Consider the following 19,797-nt stretch of genomic DNA (forward strand, 5'->3'; position numbering starts at 1 on the left):
TGCCATACAAATAATAAAAATGCCTCGAAATAAAATGGATAGTTTCATTATATCTATATATATATATATATATATAATTGTGATTGCAAAGTGCAAACCGGGAAATAAGTATAAGTAGTAGAACAACTCCTGGTAAGGGAGAGACAATTTACAACTGTTTTGAGGATGACTTGGGTTTTGTTTGGTCTTTATGAGACATTCTAATTGCATTCAGTCTGCTTTGATTATGACTTGAACAACAGAGCTAATGATGAGCTTCCAAACAATAAACCCTTTCAAGGGAGAAAGGAACTTCCCAAAAACCAGGCTTTAATTGTGATGGCACAGCATCATTAGTATTATTACTCGTTCCAGTCGCTTGGATAAATTAATTTTTTGTTAACTCTATACTTTAATTTAGTTAAGGTCTGTGTAGGACCCTAACATCTTAATTAATTATCAACAACTAAATCATGCGCATTAAAGTTTGTAGTAACATGCATATATGTCTCAGCTAATTATCCATCAACCATGTCCGTCTAACATTTCCAACAACAACTCACTATTATTGTGTTCCTGAATGAACTATATATATATATATATCCTCTCACTGATTGCTTCTAAGAGGCACCAGTTATTACTACATTCCCTGTTTTTTGATAGCTTCATTTATCACCGGTGGATTGTAATCTCTTTTATCTTCTATTACTATTTGCTACGTAATTATCTTATCTCTTAATAATCTTTTTTTTTTTTTTTAAACTATGTGTGGTTTCACGTGGATTAATTGCCACATGAATCCTCCTCCTAAAATTCACATATTGCTATAAATTTGAAAATAAATTGTTTAATTGCTAAAATTTAATAACACCCTGACAAAGCCTCAACTCCATTACACATGATTCAAAAGTAATTTAATTTATTAATAATTAGCATCTAATTTGCTACAATTGGTATTACTAGAAATGGTCCAATAGAGGTGGTGAAGGGGTGATGGAATGATGCATCCTCATGGTATGTATGCAAATATATAGTAAGATAGGGTGGTCACATGAATAGAGGTTGGAGCTCATGATGTTGCTAATGCACGCCAGTATGACGGTGCATGAAACCAGGCCAGCAACATGATAAGGCACTGTGCTGATGATAGAGATAGATATAGATAGATAGAGCCAGCTAAAGAACACAGCGTGATGGTGTGTAGTAGTGTTAAGAAGCAATGCCTTTTGAGCTGGTTGAGTACACTTGTTCATTTTGTTACAAATGACTATTTTTTATCTTCAGGCCTTGTCTCCTGCTTTTCTCATCCCTGTTTTTTTTTTATAAATATTTTTTATAACCCATTTTGCATCTAATCCTTCATTGTTTGCTTTGTCATCATGTTCAACAAAACAGAATCATAGCACCTCAGTGAATGTATATTTTATGAATAACTAGACATCCTAGATATGAATTATTATATTGTTTTGAGGTTTCATCAATAGCACTTCATATTCTTTGAATTTAGCTGGAGAGACAAAGGGACAAGAAGTTGATACTTGATAGTAAGGATTAAGGAACTAGTAAGTAAGAGTTCTATTTTTGTGTTTCTTAAATCATCACATTCCCTTTGATTCTTTCCACTGTTTTCATTTTTCTTAAATTATCAAGCTCTCTTCTTTTTATGTGGTCTTGGAGGCACCAGTGGTGGTGGCCTGGGAGACTCCTCTAAATATTTCTTGTTGGAAAGCATGCATTGCAAAGCACTTTTCATGATAAAAAGAGATTCAAAAATATCACTACTTGTCTCTTTCTTACTTCTATTAATTTTTCTTTTATTTTTTGATTCAAGTCCATAAAAGGTATAGTAAAACAGAACTTAGGCATGGTTACACTAATTATAAGTGTGTGCTAAAGGACAATCAATAAGTCATAAATTTGAACCAGAGTTGGTCAAGTGAGAAAGTTAAGTTTGTAGCTTCTGGTGAAATTAAAGGGACACAATGATCAACTCTGAAGGAAAACTCCAGCTTTTGTCTCCTGTTGCCTTTTTCCAACTTTATTTACCTTTAGATTTTTTTTTTTTTCTGATTTGAAAGAGCAAGGTACAATTAGAAGATCACACTAGATGGCAAGTTAATTAATTCTGAAGCTTTACATATTAATTTTTTTTTAATTGTCAATTAAATCATAAATAACATCACTAGTTTTATTTCTGCTGCACTGATCTCAGTGATAGCTCTGTTTCATCCTTCAGTCCTTCAACCACTCATTTCTTCTTAAGAGTCTCTTTCTCTTAAGATTCAGTGAAGTCATGTTTCAAATTCTTTTTGAGATGTTGATCAATCTCAACTTTCTTTAGGTGATCCTAAGCCAAGAAAGCAAGTAAGCATGCCTTGCTGTCCTTTTATGGATCAGAAGAGAATTGATAAACAAAGTTACCTGTTCTGGCATTATCTGTTCAGCAAGGCTCTCTCTGTATTTTGAGTGGCTAGTGTTATTACAAATGTCATAGTTTGAGCCTAAAGAGTGAGGGTGAGGCACTGAGGGCAATTCACTCCCACTTCTGAGTAGAGATCAGTAAAACTAGTTGTCCTTCTGAACAAGTAATTATTCATTTTCACACTGATCATGGAACAGGAACCATCAGCATCACCATCCTCGCCCACCTAAGCAATTAATGTGGCTTAATGTTCAGCAATCTTTCCATTTCTCTGACCCATACTAAGTGTTTCAGACACATATCATTCAGACAGTGCTGGTACTGCTTACATTGAAAAAGTTGAAAGAGGAATTAACCCAGAGTTGAATTCATTTTGAATGTTACTGCTTTAATTTTCCAGCATTTTATACTGTGTTTATGGTTCCCATCTTTTCTGACTGTAGGATACCATCTGCAGTAAATGTATCTCATTTACAGATATGGCATTGACTCTAAGAGAACATGTATATCAGCAACTAGCTGTTGGATCTTGATTCTTGTCTTAGTAGTAATTCAGCTGAACATCATATCATGATCATTCATCTGTTGTAATTTTTTTTTTTTTTTTTGAAATAAATGTGGATAAACCACATATTTATTGAGAAGGAAAGAAACAGTACATAACCAAGCCTCTCACCACACCAGCATCTGTTGTAAATTTACTTTAATCTTGCTGTTTTTGTTTTGATATTATCTCTGTGCACATTAAAGAAATCAACAAATTGGAGGAAGGTATATTCTTAATTATTAAATAGAAAAACAAAGTCTAGAGTATGCACTATGCAAGCATAAACAACAGAGGGGTCCTGTGTGATCAATCCTGGTGAACAGATGACCAACAAATACAAAGGAATGAATTGTTTGTTTGTGTAAATATTATACTTTGTAGACTTTTTTGGGTGGGATTAGAATATATTCCTGATTTTTTTTTCTCCTTTTATTGATATATATTGGGAAAAGCATTGATTCCATTGAGATATTGTTAAGCATTCGCTATGGATTAGACTTTTTTTTTATTACGTAGAAATATTGTAAGTCCTCTCGCTCTATCTCTTTCTTTTAGAATACTGAGCAGGCAGTGACCAGTAAGTGTGCTTTATGGCAAAGAAATAGAAGATAAATGGAGAAGATTAAAGAGAGAGAGAGAGGAGGAAGTGGCAAGCATCATTGACGCCAAAACCCATTAAAAAGAAAGAGAGAAATGTCCCTACCTCTTGGACAAAACACATGTGGAAATTATAAGGAATAACTAAACTACATGGATAACAATAATAAGATACATTTTTATTTTTTTACGTTTTTCTCTTCTTCATGTTTGTCCTTTGTTTGAGTCCAGCTTCTATTCTACATATATTTGGCAGCATTCAACTTCACTTTTGTATTACATTACCAAATTTGAGATTCAGATATATAAACTGTGTATCTAATATATACATAAGAGAATTAAAAGTGAATGAGCTTTGGTTAATTTGTGGTTTGTTATTCAAGAACACTTCACCAAAATAACTGACAGGAGAGAACATCTAGGGAAGTGTTAAAGAGAGGAGTGCAGGAAGAGCAGGGTTTAATTCCTCTCTTCAAAGACCAAAAGAAGTGAAACTGAGAACCAGAAGGACATGCAGATATAATACACAAAGATAAAAAGAAAGAAAGAAAGAGAAGTAAAGTTAAAGTTGCTGGAACTGGACCACCACCAAACAGCACCTTGTAAGCTGTTGCTCTACTTTCATCTCCCCACCTACCAATAAAAACCATGATTTCAATCACTTTTAAAACTCTTTAAAACACCTCTTCCCTTCCTTCATTAGTGCTCCCCTCTCTACCATGCCCACATGGAGAGAACTCTAAATTAGTCTCCTTGCCTATTTTTATATCAACCTCATGCTTGAAGGCTTTGTTTGTCAGAGTTCAAGGCCACCACAACACTAGTTTGAGAGGAGGCTTGACTACCATATAATAATAAAAACAAATACAAAGAGAGGCAGAGAGTGAAAGTCATTGGGAGCCATGATGGGAAGAAAACAAGAGAGGGTTTGAATGCCAAGACTGGACTGTATTATGATCACTAGGAAGGAAGAAGACAACCAAGCCAATGTACTCAGATACAGACAGGTCTAGATGAGGGATCACAGCTCCAAACTTCCAAAGAAATGGCTTCTAGCTACTCTAATCCCTGTCCAATCATTGTTTTCTTTGTTGGCTTCCTCTTCCTTGCTCCCATTTCTCCAGCATTCTCTTCTTCATCTCTGGTGAACACCACACTGAGGCCTGGTGAAGAGCTGTTGAAGTTTAGGAGGATAAGAGCTCATCTCAAGAGGCTCAACAAGCCTTCACTAAAGACAATTCAGGCATGCTCTCTCTCTCTCTCTCTCTCTCTCTCACACACACACACACACACACACACACACTAGTTTTCTTGTTTGAATAAGCTGACGTGATTGACATTGTTGACCTGTTTTCCTTTATGGTTTTTAGAGTCCTGATGGTGATATGATAGACTGTGTTCCTTCTCATCTCCAGCCAGCCTTTGATCATCCTATGCTCAAAGGACAGAAGCCATTGGTATCCAAAGATTTTTTTTTATTTTTAATAGCATCTCTTGAAGGTTTCGATAGAAGAAGAGAAGGTGGTAAAACTTGCATGATATATTTTGTTTCAGGATCCACCTGAGAGGCCAAAAGGTAATAAAAACCCAAGTGATATCATGGAAGAGAGCTTCCAAAGATGGAGGATGTCTGGAGAATCATGCCCTGAAGGAACTGTTCCAATTAAGAGAACCAAAGAAGAAGATATCTTGAGAGCAAGCTCAGTTAGGAGATTTGGCAGGAAGCCTGCAACTAGTCTTAGGCGTGATTCAACAAGCAGTGGTCATGAGGTTAGCCTAATATATGATCCATAATACATCAATATGCATTATTTGAATATCCATTTTCGTTGCAAGATTTTTCTAAGGTTTTTTTTTAAAAAAAAAAAAATAATAATAATAACCTCAACTTGATCAAAGATGAAGTTCATTCACAGAAATGAGGCACTTGACTTGGACTCTTGTTTATTGCTGCATGGCTCTGATGTAATGAAAAAACTAATTCTGATGGTCCATCTTTGGGAAACCAAAACCACTACTTGTTTATTGATTAGTGCCAGATTAGTTAAAGAGGTTTAGCTAACTTGAGGTCATGACACTCACCAAACCAATTGGATTTATCCTAGAGCTGTTAGACTACAATTAATCAAGTACTAGTAGATAGAGATGACTGAATTTGTTCATCAGTTATACTGTATATGCTTTTCTGATTCTTGTACCATTAATGGGGTTAATTTCCAGCATGCAGTGGGTTATGTGATGGGAGACCAATACTATGGTGCAAAGGCCAGTCTTAATGTTTGGGCACCCAAAGTAACCAGTCCATCTGAGTTCAGCTTGTCACAGATATGGGTCATCTCTGGTTCCTTTGGAGATGATCTTAACACCATTGAAGCTGGATGGCAGGTATTAATTAATATTAATATAATAACCTCTTTTAATAGAACTAAAACCAAGTCTCAGAGAAAGCTGTTGTCACAGAGTCTCTGTTGGGATGTTGAGAGAGTATCTTTTGTCCTTTCCAAATTAAGAGTAAAAAGATCATTCTTAATTTCTACAGATTAGCCCACAATTATATGGAGATGATTGTCCAAGGTTCTTCACTTACTGGACTGTGAGTTTTGCAAATATGTATATATATATATATATATATTTTTCTCTGATTATATTTGCATTCATAGTTGCTTATTACTAATTTTGTGGAAAATAATGCAATGCAGACGGATGCATACCAAGCAACAGGATGCTACAACCTCTTGTGCTCTGGTTTTGTGCAAACAAACAACAAGATTGCCATCGGTGCCGCCATCTCCCCGACATCCAGTTACACCGGAGGCCAATTCGATATCAGCCTGCTTGTTTGGAAGGTACTCTGCTCTCATGCATTCATATGCATGAATGCACTCAATTAAAAAGAAAAAAAAAACTAGTTGTAATTAATTAATATTTAGATGTTTGGAAATAATTGGTTATGTATATATATAGGATCCAAAGCATGGGAATTGGTGGCTGGAGTTTGGATCAGGATTGTTGGTTGGTTACTGGCCATCATTCTTATTCAGTCACTTAGCAGAGCATGCAAGCATGGTGCAATTTGGTGGAGAAATTGTGAATACAAGGACATCAGGATTTCACACGTCAACTCAGATGGGAAGTGGTCATTTTGCTGGTGAAGGTTTTGGCAGAGCCTCATACTTTAGGAACATGCAAGTTGTTGACTGGGATAACAGTCTGGTCCCATTAACAAATCTGAGAGTTTTGGCTGATCATCCAAATTGTTATGATATACAAGGAGGGATTAATGGTGTTTGGGGTAATTATTTTTACTATGGAGGCCCTGGAAGAAATGTCAGATGCCCTTGATGACTTTTTCTTTTTGGTGTTTGGGAGGGTGGGCTTCTCAAGAAAGTATACCTCATTTTCTTTTTTTTCTTTTTTTCTTTTTTTAATTTGTGCTTTGTTGGTAGAGGTTGATTGATTATTTGATAGTAGAATATGGAGGCTTTTGTAAATCAGAAAGAAGATATAGTGAATATGAATATAAATACTTTGTCTAGTGGTTTCATCTTTAATATCTTTTCTATCACTCCAATGTGCCCTGATAATCAAACAGAATTTAATATTTACTAAATGAGCATAGAATCCAGCTGACTGTCGGTGGGACTGATAGCAGTTAATGGCATTGGATTAGAATATTTTGGTTCATCTCTTTTCTCCAGATGCATTAAAAATGTCCCACTTGGCTCAGAAGACAATTTAGAAGAAGTAGAAGAAGAAAGACTTGTAGTGAGTACTTCTTGAAAACAAAATCCAAGAATTGATGTTCCTTCAAGTCTAAGTTACATTTGATGAAAATCACATGCAATTCGAATAAAAAAAAACAGCAAGTGAACCTCTGACTTCTCGCCATTGCTCAAATCTTGTTGGATAGCTGTTGATTAGCTAATCAAAATTGGATGAACTATTCAGCGTACTAACCCCGTTTATTTGTTTATTGACAATTTTATAAGTGGGTTAGCAATAGCATACTGTTTTTTTTTTATAATAATATTTTTCTTAAAATTTTATGTTTTTCCTCCATTTCTTGTTTATTTTGGTTACAACATATGAAAGAGAAAGACAGAACATTGAACTGTTCAAAAGGATGATCACACAGCACTTGATGCTGTTTTGCTTTGCTTGTGAGATTGATAAAGGTTAACACATCCAGTAACGCAACTTCAAACCTCTGCCCAACTTTACCATCAGAACACGAGTAGCACAGCCCACAGCCAATGCAATATTCGCTCTCCCTTCAAATAATACTAGGACACAAACAACGCCTAACTTTCTTTTAGTCAACTCCTCGTGGTTTCAACTCTCAAACAATTATATATATATATAATAAAAGAAAGCACCTTCACATGGTTTTGTAGCTCATCTATGCAAATCAGAAGGGTTTCCGAGATGCCTCCTTCACTGTTGCTTCTTCTCCTTCCTCTTGTTGCTTTGGGAAAATTGTGATATTTATTCATGGTAGTAATATTCCAGTAAGGATTTTTGCACATCTTATTATAAGTTATGAAGAGACTCTGTTTCTCAAGATGCAGTAGGTTCACAAGAGTACTGGCTTTGCTTCAGATCATACTTGGTGGCTTTGTTATCCTCATCAGCATCACAACTCTTCACCGTTTCTACTCCACTGGATTAATTCCCCATATGGGATCCGACCCTAACGACTGCTCTACATTCAATACTTTGACAGAAGGCTACGCTGACTTTGACCTCAAAGCCCTGTCTGACCGTGTGGAGGAAGTGGTGACCAAGCTCTCTGACCTCCAAGACAAGCTTGAAGCCACAGTGCAAAAGATCAACAAAGACAAGACCAAGAAGAACAGCAACATGACTCTAACTGAGTTCAAGAGGTTCTTAGAAGAGGATGTCATTCCAGAACTCTATGGAGCTCACATAGGACTTAGACTCGTCCGCATACCCAAGTCGGACAACAACTACAGCACTGGTTCTCCAAAAGAGGACCCATTGATAAACTTCTTCACCATTGAAGAAACTCGCAAGTACATCACAGCCAAGAACAACAGAGAAGGGAAGCTGAGCGTGTATGGGACTAACAAGATTTATAACACAATAGGCCATGCTTGTGTTGTAATGAGGAAGGAGCTGGAGGAGTACATGAACTATGACGTTGGATCATATTGCAAAGATGACTGGGATTTAGGCCAGAAACTAATGTTAGGTGGGTGTGATCCACTCCCAAGAAGGAGATGCTTGACTAGAGCGTCCAAACTCTATCAGAGGCCATTGCCCATTAATGAGTCCTTGTGGAGTTTGCCAGATAATAGGAATGTCCGCTGGAGCCGGTACCAGTGCAGAGACTTCAAGTGTCTGGCAAGCAGAAACTTGAAGAGGGGATTCTCCAAGTGCACTGGCTGCTTTGAAATGGAGAAGGAGAAGCTCAGATGGGTGAGAAACTCTTCTTCTGCTGATTTTCTCATTAGTGAGGTTCTTGCAGTGAAGCCAGGGGAGATTAGGATTGGTCTGGATGTGAGTGTTGGGACTGGGAGTTTTGCTGCAAGGATGAGGGAGTGGAATGTGACCATTGTATCAACATCAATGAACATTGGAGCACCATTCAGTGAGACCATTGCTTTAAGGGGATTGCTGCCTTTGTATGCTAGTTTGAGTCAGAGGTTGCCATTCTTTGACAACACCTTGGATTTGATCCACACCAGTGTGTTCTTGGATGGATGGGTTGATCTTCAGCTGTTGGACTTCATACTGTTTGATTGGGACAGAGTTCTGAGGCCTGGTGGTTTGCTGTGGGTTGACAAGTTCTTTTGCAGGAGAAAGGATTTGGATGATTACATGTACATGTTCTTGCAGTTCAGGTACAAGAAGCACAAATGGGTTGTCTCTTTCAAGTCTAAGGATGAGGTTTATCTCTCAGCTCTATTGGAGAAGCCTCCTAGGTCATTGTGACATAATACCTGCTTACTCTGTTTCTTTTTGCAAGTGAAATTAACTCATTTATTATTGTCATGGTTTCTAATAATGAGTAATGGGCTTTGTTGCCAATTTCTGTGGTTTGAACTTAACAAAAAAGGACTAAGCCTGGCCCAATCAAGGCCCAAGTTCCCATCAAAGTGTTATCTCAACATTGGAAATAACACAAGCCAGAAATTCTATTCTTTGAGTTATGCTCTTATCCGTCACTTCATGAACATTCTGTCTCTTCTTTTCCACCTTCAATAGAATTCTGATCTTTTAATAAAGACATGGGTTTGTATTAATAAGCCATAATTAAAATTCAATTACCCAATCTTAAAGGCTGTTATGTCCTCTCCGGTCCCATGCTTGGCAGTTAGTTCTGAAATCACTGGTTTTCCTTTTTCTGTGGGAAGAATGGATCTATGTACACATTGATGGCCACCCAGAATAATAACTTTTCATGGCCCAAAATTTCCCAAATGAATTCAATAATGCAAGAGACCACACTCCACCAGCAGCCATCAATATAATCCAGAAGATGTCAACATCCACAAAGGATTCTTTCTGAGACATGCTAATGTGATAAGAAAGCCCATCAATCAATGTCAATCCTCATTGGCACCGTACCTACATGTTCCTACTATTAAAATTAAAACTCACACGCCCAACAAGTTCCGTAGCTGATCCGAAATACTAATTTTTTTGTGGCTAACTCTGCGATGTTTCATTTTCATCTCATTGAAAGCCAATGGCTTTCCTGATACATTCGTGAGATTAATCTCATTGTCCAATCACATGCATTGACATATATATATTCATAGATAAGACATATATATATATACATAGAGAAGGGAACGTGTACCCAAAAACAATGGTTCATCTATCCATCAACTTGTGACTAATTGGACCTACTCTTCTTTAAAACCAATGAATACATGAAAGCAAACACACATTTAGCTCGGATCCTGTCAACAACCAATAATGATACAATCATTCACAACACCTTCCATCTCACTTAATCTCTGTCTTCCTTTTCTCTGTCATTACCAAATCAACAACCCCACAGGCCACAGCTCGCTTCCATCCTGGTTCCATCACTGAAGCAAGGACCACCGTCGGGGAGAAAGAGCACAGCTCATCCACAATTACAACCTCCCTTGAGCCCACCAACCAAACAGTCAGGATCATCCCAGGTCAATCTTTTACAGGTGAAAATAACAAGCATTCATGCATTAACCACCACCACCACCACCACTCATTTGAAGTTATCACTGGCTGAAGACGAGTAAGCCAGCGAGCAGTGAGGTGAAAGCGACGGCACATCAAGCCGGGATGGCGAGCGGGCCACAGCTGGCTCGCTTCTCTTACATGAGACGGTGGATGAAGGCTTTCGAGCTTCGCCACTCTGCTGGGGATCATCGTGGCGAATGCCGCGGAGAAGGGCAGCCACATCCTTCATGGTCGGCCTGTCTTCCGCCCGGTTGCTGGCGCAGAGCAGGGCGATGCCGAGGGCCTGGAGCATCTCTTGGACCTGAGTGTCTGGCCTCCCTTGGAGTCTTGGGTCCACCACCTCGGCTGGGTCACGCTTAGCCCGAAGGTGCTCTCGAACCCATTGGATCACGTTATGGCCCTCTTGAAATGACGGGTCCACCGGCTTCTTACCGGTGATCATCTCTAGCAGCAGCACACCAAAGCTATACACATCGCTCTTCCTTGTGATCTTCATCATGCATCCATACTCTGCATCATGTAACGTCAAACAAAAGTGTCATATTTTCTGTACTTTTAATTATACGATCTTAAGACTAATAAAACTGGCAACACGCAAGAGTTAGCTAGCTAACTATATAAATGTAGATCTTAACTACGTCTTTGGAAATATTGTACATATCCCACTAAGCACACAATTGTCACGCGTGGAAGGTTATGTATGTATCTGTGGGCCTCTGGGTCAGCAGAACTAACCGAAATCAGCAAACATTTTACCCATTTATGGTTAAAAGAATACCGAGGCATCCAACTGTAGAAATTGACAACCAACCGTCTATCCTTCAATGAAAATTCAAAACTAGAGAAAATCAGATCAGAGAACAGAGATTCGCAGAGAAATTAAACTCACCAGGAGCGATATAACCATAAGATCCAGCAAAAGGCGGCGGAGTGGAATTACCACCCACACCATCCTCGACAACGCGGGCAAGGCCGAAGTCAGCCAAGCACGCCTCGTACCGCTCGCCAAGCAACACGTTCTCGGCCTTGACGTCACGGTGCAGTATTCCCGGCACGCAATCATGGTGCAGGTACGCGAGTCCCTCGGCAACGCCCACAGCGATCCCCAGCCTGACTTCCCAATCCCACCCCACTGTTAAACCTCCCCCTCCATGCAACAACTCACCAAGCGTGCCATTCGGCATGTAATCATAGAACAACAGTCTCGTGCGTCGATTCGCCGCCCAGCCGAGCAACCGGACTATGTTTCGATGTCTAACCCTCGCCAGCGCTCCGATCTCGGACGCGAATGCTGCGATCGAAGCCTCGTCCGCGGACCTAAACCGTTTCACAGCTATGACCGTCCCGGTTGATGGGACCCGAGCTTTGTACACTACGCCCGACCACCCGCGACCGATCACATTGGCTGACGAGAGGTTTCGCGCCACGTCAGCTACACCGATCTCCAGTTTCTGGTACAAGGTAACCTCCCATGGCGGGCCCATCTCTCCCTCTTTTTCCTCATCGTCCATTCCCTGGCTGCCACGTGTTCTTTTCTTTTTGTTGAGGAACACGAAGCCAGCAACCGCGAGGAGAGTCGCCGCCGCCGAGAGGAGCACGATGGCGGCGATGCGGGCTGCTCGCCGGGTAGAACCGGTGCTATTCGAACTAGTGGAACAACGAGATAGACATAGGGCGGGGTTGCCCTCCAGGTCGCCGACGGGGAGCTTCGAAAAGAAAGGACCTTCAGGGACGCTGCCGGAGAAATTATTGTAGCTCAGGTTAAGGGCCACGAGATTTTGAAGGCCGGCGAGAGGCTTGAGATCGCCGGAGAGTCGGTTGTGAGATAAATCCAGCACCCCGAGCCTCGCCAGTCCTGCGAATTCCGCCGGTAAATCGCCGGAAAGATCATTGCAGCTGAGATTCAGGGCGATCTCCAGTGCTGGGATCCCTCCGATTGTCGCCGGGATGCCGTCTGACAGCTCGTTATTGCTCAGATCCAGCAGCTGGAGCCGCCCGCATGACCCTATCTCCTGCGGGATACGTCCGGAGAACTTGTTCCCGGAGAGGATCAGCTTCGTCAGCGATGTGAGCATCCCGAGATTCTGCGGCAGCGGCCCGGCGATTGAATTGTTGGAGAGGTCCAAGAATTGGAGGAAAACAAGGCCGTCAAAGAGATTGTCCGGTAGGTTCCCGGCGATAGCATTTGAATGGAGATCGAGGAAGGTCAGGTTCCGGCAGCCGGCGATCTCGGATGGGATCGGTCCGACAAGCCGGTTGGAACCGAGATCGAGAAAACTGAGGTTCTTCAATGACCCAATCTCCGGCGGGATCGGACCGGCGAGGTGGTTCCCATTAGCCCTGAAACGGATGAGGGAGGAGCAGTTCCCGATCTCCGGCGGGATGATACCCGAGAGCTCGTTCCCGAGGAGGAGCAGCTTCCCGAGGCGAGGAAGAGCGAAGATCCCCCTCGGGATCGGTCCTGTGAGTCCGTTCTGCGAAAGATCCATCGCCTCGAGATTCGCGCAATTCCCGATCTCTGCCGGGATGTTTCCCTCCAGTTTGTTTTGCCACAAATAAAGCATCCGGAGATTCCCCAGCCTTCCGAGTTCTTGCGGGATCCCACCGGAGATCAGGTTGTTATCAAGCTCCAAGTCAGTGAGGTTGCCGCACTTGGCCAGCTCAACGGGGATGGTGCCAGAGATCTGGTTCATGCTTAGCTGAAGCTCCTGCAGAGCAGTGACGTTACCGAGCGTGGGAGGGATTGGACCAGTGAGGCTATTCATGGAGAGATCCACAAGAGCAAGTTTTCTACACCGTCCGAGCTCCGGTGGAATAAACCCAACCAAGCTGTTCTGCCACAGCAGCAAGTTTTGGAGCTTGTCAAGGTTTCCCAAACTCGACGGGATCGAACCAGATAAAGAATTCTCGTACAAGTAAATGTTCTGGAGCTGCGCGCATTGTCCCAGCTCGGCAGGGATCGACCCCGTGAGCATTGCCGTGTAAACCGCCAGTGTCTCGAGCTTCTGGAGTTGGCCTAGTGTACGTGGCAATGGCCCGGAGATACTCGTCTCGGCTAACCCAAGCATCACAAGGCTCGAGCAATTCCCAATCTCCACAGGCAATGGGCCGCGCAGGTTCTTGTTCCCACCACCGCGTACCACCTCCAAGTTAACAAGCCGGCCAATGGACGAGGGAATCTGACCTTCCAGTTGGTTATCATAGAAGATGAACGATTTGAGAGCCGAGAGATTACCGATTGAGTCAGGGATGGAGCCTTCGAGCCTGTTCGAGTTGATAAAGAGCTTCTCAAGCTGGCTGCCCGGGCGACAGAGTCCGTCCGGGATGACCCCAGTCAGGGCATTGCCACTCAGATCCAGATGAATGAGTCTTGGGAGGTCACCGAGCTGATGTGGGATCGGACCAGTGAGGTTGGTGCCACAGAGCACGAGCTTGGTTAGCGCAGAGAGAGCGGTGAGGTTGGATGGGACACGGCCGAACAAGTCCATGTATTGAAGAGTCAGCTCCATGACATCGTTTTCAGCATTGCATGAGACGCCCGACCATTGGCACGGGGTCGGGTCGTTGGGGTTCCAATCCGAGAGCGCTTCGAGCGAGCCATTCAACGTGCGTTTCCAATCGAGGAGAGCAGCGCCTTGGTTGTCTATGGCTGAGACGTGTATGGATAAGAAGAGGATTAAGGTAAAGGAAAGAAGTGCTGGTCGTCTCCATTTGCCCACAGTTGTGGCCATGGCTCGTTGAGAGCCTGCCCTGCTGCCTCAATGGGCTTGAATGTGTTTGTGATGAGTGTGGAAGTGGGTGGAGTGTAGTAGAAGATGAAGGCAAGTTGAAGTTGAGGGACATAACATGGCTCTATGTATTTTAAAATGGACTTGTAGATCTCTTATATCTGACCCGGAGTGCCAGAATCTCCGGATCCAAGGCCAGCTAGGCCATGATGGTGCTGCAGGGAGATGGAATTTTAGATGCTGTGCTTGTGATTTGTTTGGTTTACTAGAGAGGAAGAGAGAGAGAGTTTGTGTTTGTGTTTGTGTTTGTGTTTGTGTTTGTGTTGTGGGATGGATGAGGATGGGATAGAGCAATGAAGGGGAGCTGAGTGATAATTTATTTTTAATTGAAAGAGAGAGATGGGACCAGAGAGGGATTGAGAAATATAATCAATACTTTATGAACACAAGAAGGATGTGTTATTGCACTGTGGTGTGTGGGGTTTCCCAGTAATCACTGGTTAGTTCAAAACACAAGGCAGCTTCTTGGAAGGGTTTTGGTTTGAAGTTTGAACCCCAGGGCCGATCTCAGATCCAACATTGCTGGCTCCTTTTAGCAGAGCAAGAGCATTTGTTTGTGTTTATTTTTTTTCTAACTGATTCCTCTTGTTTGGCAGCAACAACCAGTACTAAAAGAGGAATCATTTTATTATATATTTAATCAACATTATGCTTCTCTCTTAATATATCATATAAATCTATCCATCAACTCACAATAGATCTAGATTCCTGTAGATCTATCATTTTCCTCCCAAAGATCAAGACTTAATTTCAAGGACAAATATAAAAGATAATTTTCTTTTGCTTCAGCTTAATTTGGGAAATAGGAAAAGCACTCAAATATATCTTGTCATTTGTTCTTTACTGGAGAGTGGAGAGCTTAATTGCCTCTAATAACAAATAAAGATCCAAGACAGTTTTGTAATGTACTTTTCTAAAGGTTGAGGAGCTTGCACTCAGTTGATGATAAGTCTAAAATATGGGAGAAAGATTAAACATTTCACCAGTATGGCAATTTAAATAACAAGTATAGCTTGTCCGATCAATGGTCTGGGCTCTATGCATCACACTGTCTCTCTCTCACGTGACCAAGGGTTTCAACCACAAGACTTTTGAATGGGCTGTTTAAACAATTATATCCACCATGACTCAACCACTCTAATGCATGCCTTTTTAAATATTCAAGCACTCATGTGTGCTCATGGATCAGATTGAGAGGATATGATATCAAGACATAATATATAAACATTAAATTAAACTTGTTTCATCATGGATCTCTCTTGTCATCTCCTGTCACGTGATCATATCTATGTATCCATCCCCATGTATTTAGCTAAATAACCATGGTTTTCTAGCTAATCCCTTAATTATTAAGTTGTTCTTCCCAATTAATTAAACTCACTAATCAAAGTGTATTGTAAAGTGTTATTTGATTCCTAATAGTCCAAGTGCACCAAGACATGGATTGTATGGATGCAACTGTTTTATAATTACTATCAAATCAGAGTTGATAAACAAAATAATTATTATAAAAACAGAAAGGGTGAGTGGCAGATGGGTGAGAGAATCTGGGCACGAGGGAAGAGGGTGGGAAGGCACATGGAAGTGAGTGAAAAAGAAGAATAAAAAGCTCTATCAAGTATCAAGAGAGATAAAAATGCATGGTGGACAGATCATAGATGGGAGACATTAGTTTTCACATCTCTTTGTTTTTTATATGTCCCCTTCTCTATCAATGCTTAGTTTGTCTGCAAGAGAGATAGGAAAGAAAATAGAAGAGAAAGAGAAATTGGAGAAGAGAAAAGAGCAAAAACATGATAGTGGACAAAGTTTTGTGAACAAATTATTTTGTGGATTGAGTGAGGGAAGGGACAAACAAGCTAGTCTCAGCCAAACATCAAAAGCAGAGAAGGGACACAGGATTGACATTTAGAATTGGATGCCTTCACTTCATCACAAACTCAATTCAGCCGTTGGATAAGTATTGGTTTGCACACACTCAATTATAGAAATAAATAACTCTCCATAAACATTAACATTGGTTTGATTATCCATATGAAAGTACTAATTAAACTATTATCTCTAATTGTGGTATGAACAGATAGATATATATATATATATACAAGGAATAAAACTATGTCAATTTCCAATATATGTGACACCATGAGAATGTAGTTCGGTCCAAGAATGGATGGACCCAGTTAAATAGGCAATGCAAGGGAGAGAGCAAAAAAAAATAAGTTTGTTTGGTTCTATAAATACAAAGGCTAAATAGTTTGGTACAGTGATATAGATTCCTTTTCATCCATGTAAACTCACAGTGGACTTATTCAATTCAGTTTTCATTCTTACTTAACTCTCAGTAGGTCTTGTCTGTTTGCATAAACTATATGAATCCCATTATTATTGATTACCTCTGCCTTTGAGATCAAATCAATCTCATTATTTGGTTTTGAATCATTCAAGCAAGCAATGGAATCATTCATTCATGTCTAAAAGCTCTGACCACCATCTTGGTACTTGATATTCCACTGTAAAGCATCATGTGTGGAAAAGCCACCTTAATTCAGTGACTGAGTGACCTACTACCCATTTATCAGTAATTAAAAATTCTGATTAATGTTGATCTACATCATCAAGAGATGTCATCAGCATCACATCTCCGGGTTTTAAGACTAGTGGGCATGTAACTTTTCCTTCTTTCGGCTCTAAAGAAATGGTGCCCGGGTCTAAGCATTTGCATCATAATGAGCTACTAGTCTTTATGACTCTTATTATCCTTCTTTTTTAACTTTGCTTCTCTCTAACCTTCTGTTCATTGGCTTGTTTAATAGAATAACTATTCTTTGCTCTTGTTGCTCAACCATCATAATTAACCTCTTTCTTTATCCTTTAATCTTGCATTGCTTCGTTGCAGTGCAAAGGAATATAATTGAGGATGAGAATGCATGCAACTCATTATAGATCTAACATGGCTTTTATTTAACCATATTTTAGAGGACCGGTTTGATCCACATTTCCACTAACATATTAATTAATGTTTTCTTCTTCATTTGTTTTTCCTATGCACAGCTTGTGTTTGTTTATTATGTGTGCTTGGGCCTTGCACAAAGTGGAGTTGGCCTTGACTTGTGAACTGACTTATTAGTTTTTGTGTAGCTTGTACTGGTTTATGATGTGCAGGGGGTTTACAACTAGTGGAGTGAGTTGGTCTGAGTCTCTTGAGAGAACTGTTCTTAATATATATATATATATATATCAAGACAATTTGCTTGTAAACGCCAATTAGAGTGGTTAATTGTTCACATGCTTTATCTAAAAATCATATTTATTCATATAATCTTACAAACCACTTCTATTTATTTATATATGTATATGGTTAAAACTCAAAATAATATTTTTTTTAAAAAAAAAGAAAACTGTTGGTGTGTTATCTCTTCTTTCCTCTTTTAAGTAAGAATCAAGAGGAGAGAGTTCGGATTATTTGGTCTTCATTTTCTTTTTATTATTAAAAAAAACACACACACACACACACACAATGATGGTCATAAGGGCAATATATAAACACAAACAAGTATTTGTGAAACATATATATAACCAAATAAAAAGGTTATAAAGAAACTTATTTTCTGTGTTGCATTAAATGGACTAATGTACCATCTCTTCTATTTGGATTAGTAAAGTCTGATTAGCAGTAACTGGTCCAAGTTGTGTGCTTGTTTTTCCTTCCAATTGGATTAACGGACTCAATCAAGTCACATATGCATCCAGGCCTGTCGGAAACATCATTTTCATGCCGCGTGGTCAACAACACATCAATAGCATTATGTAGTGTGATTTAGTTTAATAGAGAATGGGTCCTGCTAATAATCTTTAGCTGCATTCAGAACACCACACTGACTTGTTAAAAATTATTTTCAAGAGATATAGCTACTAATCATCCAAATTTTAAAGAATGAACCTGAATGATCAAGTTATAGCACACATACATTGATACATATACAATTCCTGAGAATCTTGTTATATTCTTGTTTCAATTTCTGAGTGCAAATGCCCAAGATGTTGGGCTCTCTCTAGTGTTATGGGCTACATGACCCGTTAGGCCATCAGCTTTTAACCTAGCAATCATAAAACAAGAAAGGCGAAAAAGGGCCATTGCTAATCAAAGACGGAAATCAGAATAAGATATAAGTTAACTGTGCAAGTACATTAACACTAATTGAAAAATGAAGCAGGTACAGTGATCTGAATATACAAATACCCACAAAAAAATCTTCGAACTAGTAATTTTTTATATATTGCTACCAATTCTATAAGTATTTTCTCTCTTTTTTTTCTCCTTCAGTATTTAGTTCCAATGCTAAGAATGGAATTAGGTTCCACTAGATTTCTTGTATGTTTTGTTTCAGGTGTTCAATTAGCATAAAAAACTTTAAAAGGTGGTTCAGCAAGGTGATACTAATTGTTTAACAAAACTAACACATCATGTACATGTTGTAGTGTATAAAAGGTAAGCACTCTATGGAAAACATTTTAGTATTCGAACAACCAACAAAGCAGTAACAAAGAGAATGACAATGTTGATAGTTGTCCTTTTAAGGACAGCCCAAAGCTGCTGAAATAAAGATATGTGCTGTGCAGTGCATCGATTCAGCCGCTTACCAGTCTTAAGTATAGTGCTACATCCCACGTTGAAGACACTCCATGGCCGAATGTAAGATAGATTTCTGTCAACACTGGAACAAATGAGCAGCATCAACTTTAACTAGATGATGATGCAGATGTCTGCATTCCATGTCGTTTGAAGAATTCTCGGAATCCATATGCACTTTGGTCATAGTTGAACTGCAAAAGGCAATGTAAAAAAAAAATGGTGATATTAAACAAAGCAAAACTTCTAACTTATAAAGAACGTATTCTATTCTAAACTACAAAGAGGCGAGGTGTAGCTAAGAAAGAATCCCAAGAAAGAGGTCGAGAAATCTCGACAGGAGCAGATGCTGCAAGTGAATAAATAGCCCATTCATATTCGCAAATTATTCTATGGTACTAATTGATATAGATAAACCACCACCAGATTCAGAAAGCATATGTGCTTAAAAAGGCCTTTGTCCAAATTACTGCTCGTGTTTCAAGTGAACTTGAAAGCAAGCATGTACCAAAAATGATCAACGAGCTAAAAGCTCCCCAAGAGAAGGGCCATTTCTAAAATGGTTCCTTCACAGGGCAGTGCAGCTAAGAGGAAAGAGAGATGAGATATGGCAGTGTATATTAGATTCTAAGGTTAGTGA

At 39.9% G+C, this 19,797-nt stretch overlaps 3 protein-coding genes and 1 long non-coding RNA gene across 4 annotated transcripts; 2 read left to right on the forward strand and 2 right to left on the reverse strand.

The window, feature by feature from the left end:
• The first annotated feature begins 4,237 nt into the window (after window positions 1-4,237).
• Window positions 4,238-6,896, forward strand: LOC120279982. The gene is made up of 7 exons (XM_039286671.1): window positions 4,238-4,788; window positions 4,916-5,002; window positions 5,100-5,315; window positions 5,766-5,930; window positions 6,085-6,138; window positions 6,245-6,391; window positions 6,510-6,896. Exons 1-7 carry the CDS (start codon window positions 4,591-4,593, stop codon window positions 6,885-6,887), a joined length of 1,245 nt encoding a protein of 414 aa, XP_039142605.1. The 5' UTR covers window positions 4,238-4,590; the 3' UTR covers window positions 6,888-6,896.
• A 708-nt stretch (window positions 6,897-7,604) lies between these two features.
• On the forward strand, window positions 7,605-9,577 carry LOC120280250. The gene has a single exon (XM_039287025.1). It carries the CDS (start codon window positions 8,085-8,087, stop codon window positions 9,498-9,500), a length of 1,416 nt encoding a protein of 471 aa, XP_039142959.1. The 5' UTR covers window positions 7,605-8,084; the 3' UTR covers window positions 9,501-9,577.
• Window positions 9,578-10,374: 797 nt separating this feature from the next.
• Window positions 10,375-15,150, reverse strand: LOC120280310 (LRR receptor-like serine/threonine-protein kinase). The gene is made up of 2 exons (XM_039287099.1): window positions 11,629-15,150; window positions 10,375-11,249 (listed from the first exon to the last, which is right to left on the reverse strand). The coding sequence occupies exons 1-2, from the start codon at window positions 14,468-14,470 to the stop codon at window positions 10,765-10,767; spliced, it is 3,327 nt and encodes a 1,108-aa protein (XP_039143033.1). The 5' UTR covers window positions 14,471-15,150; the 3' UTR covers window positions 10,375-10,764.
• Window positions 15,151-18,285: 3,135 nt separating this feature from the next.
• On the reverse strand, window positions 18,286-19,777 carry LOC120280753. Its single transcript, XR_005542403.1, has 3 exons — window positions 19,169-19,777; window positions 18,496-18,624; window positions 18,286-18,383 (listed from the first exon to the last, which is right to left on the reverse strand). It is a non-coding gene; the product is annotated as an uncharacterized LOC120280753 (long non-coding RNA).
• Between the last annotated feature and the right edge of the window lie 20 nt (window positions 19,778-19,797).

The sequence above is a fragment of the Dioscorea cayenensis genome, chromosome 17, assembly GCF_009730915.1.
Source record: "Dioscorea cayenensis subsp. rotundata cultivar TDr96_F1 chromosome 17, TDr96_F1_v2_PseudoChromosome.rev07_lg8_w22 25.fasta, whole genome shotgun sequence".
NCBI lineage: Eukaryota > Viridiplantae > Streptophyta > Magnoliopsida > Dioscoreales > Dioscoreaceae > Dioscorea > Dioscorea cayenensis.

Coding starts and splice junctions, on each gene's coding strand:
- LOC120279982 (XM_039286671.1), top strand. CDS start 4,591: ATGGCTTCTAGCTACTCTAATCCCTGTCCAATCATTGTTTTCTTTGTT. Junction 5,003..5,099: donor TCAAAGGACAGAAGCCATTG/GTATCCAAAGAT, acceptor ATTTTGTTTCAG/GATCCACCTGAGAGGCCAAA. Junction 6,139..6,244: donor GGTTCTTCACTTACTGGACT/GTGAGTTTTGCA, acceptor AATGCAATGCAG/ACGGATGCATACCAAGCAAC.
- LOC120280250 (XM_039287025.1), top strand. CDS start 8,085: ATGAAGAGACTCTGTTTCTCAAGATGCAGTAGGTTCACAAGAGTACTG.
- LOC120280310 (XM_039287099.1), bottom strand. CDS start 14,470: ATGGCCACAACTGTGGGCAAATGGAGACGACCAGCACTTCTTTCCTTT. Junction 11,250..11,628: donor TTATGGTTATATCGCTCCTG/GTGAGTTTAATT, acceptor TACATGATGCAG/AGTATGGATGCATGATGAAG.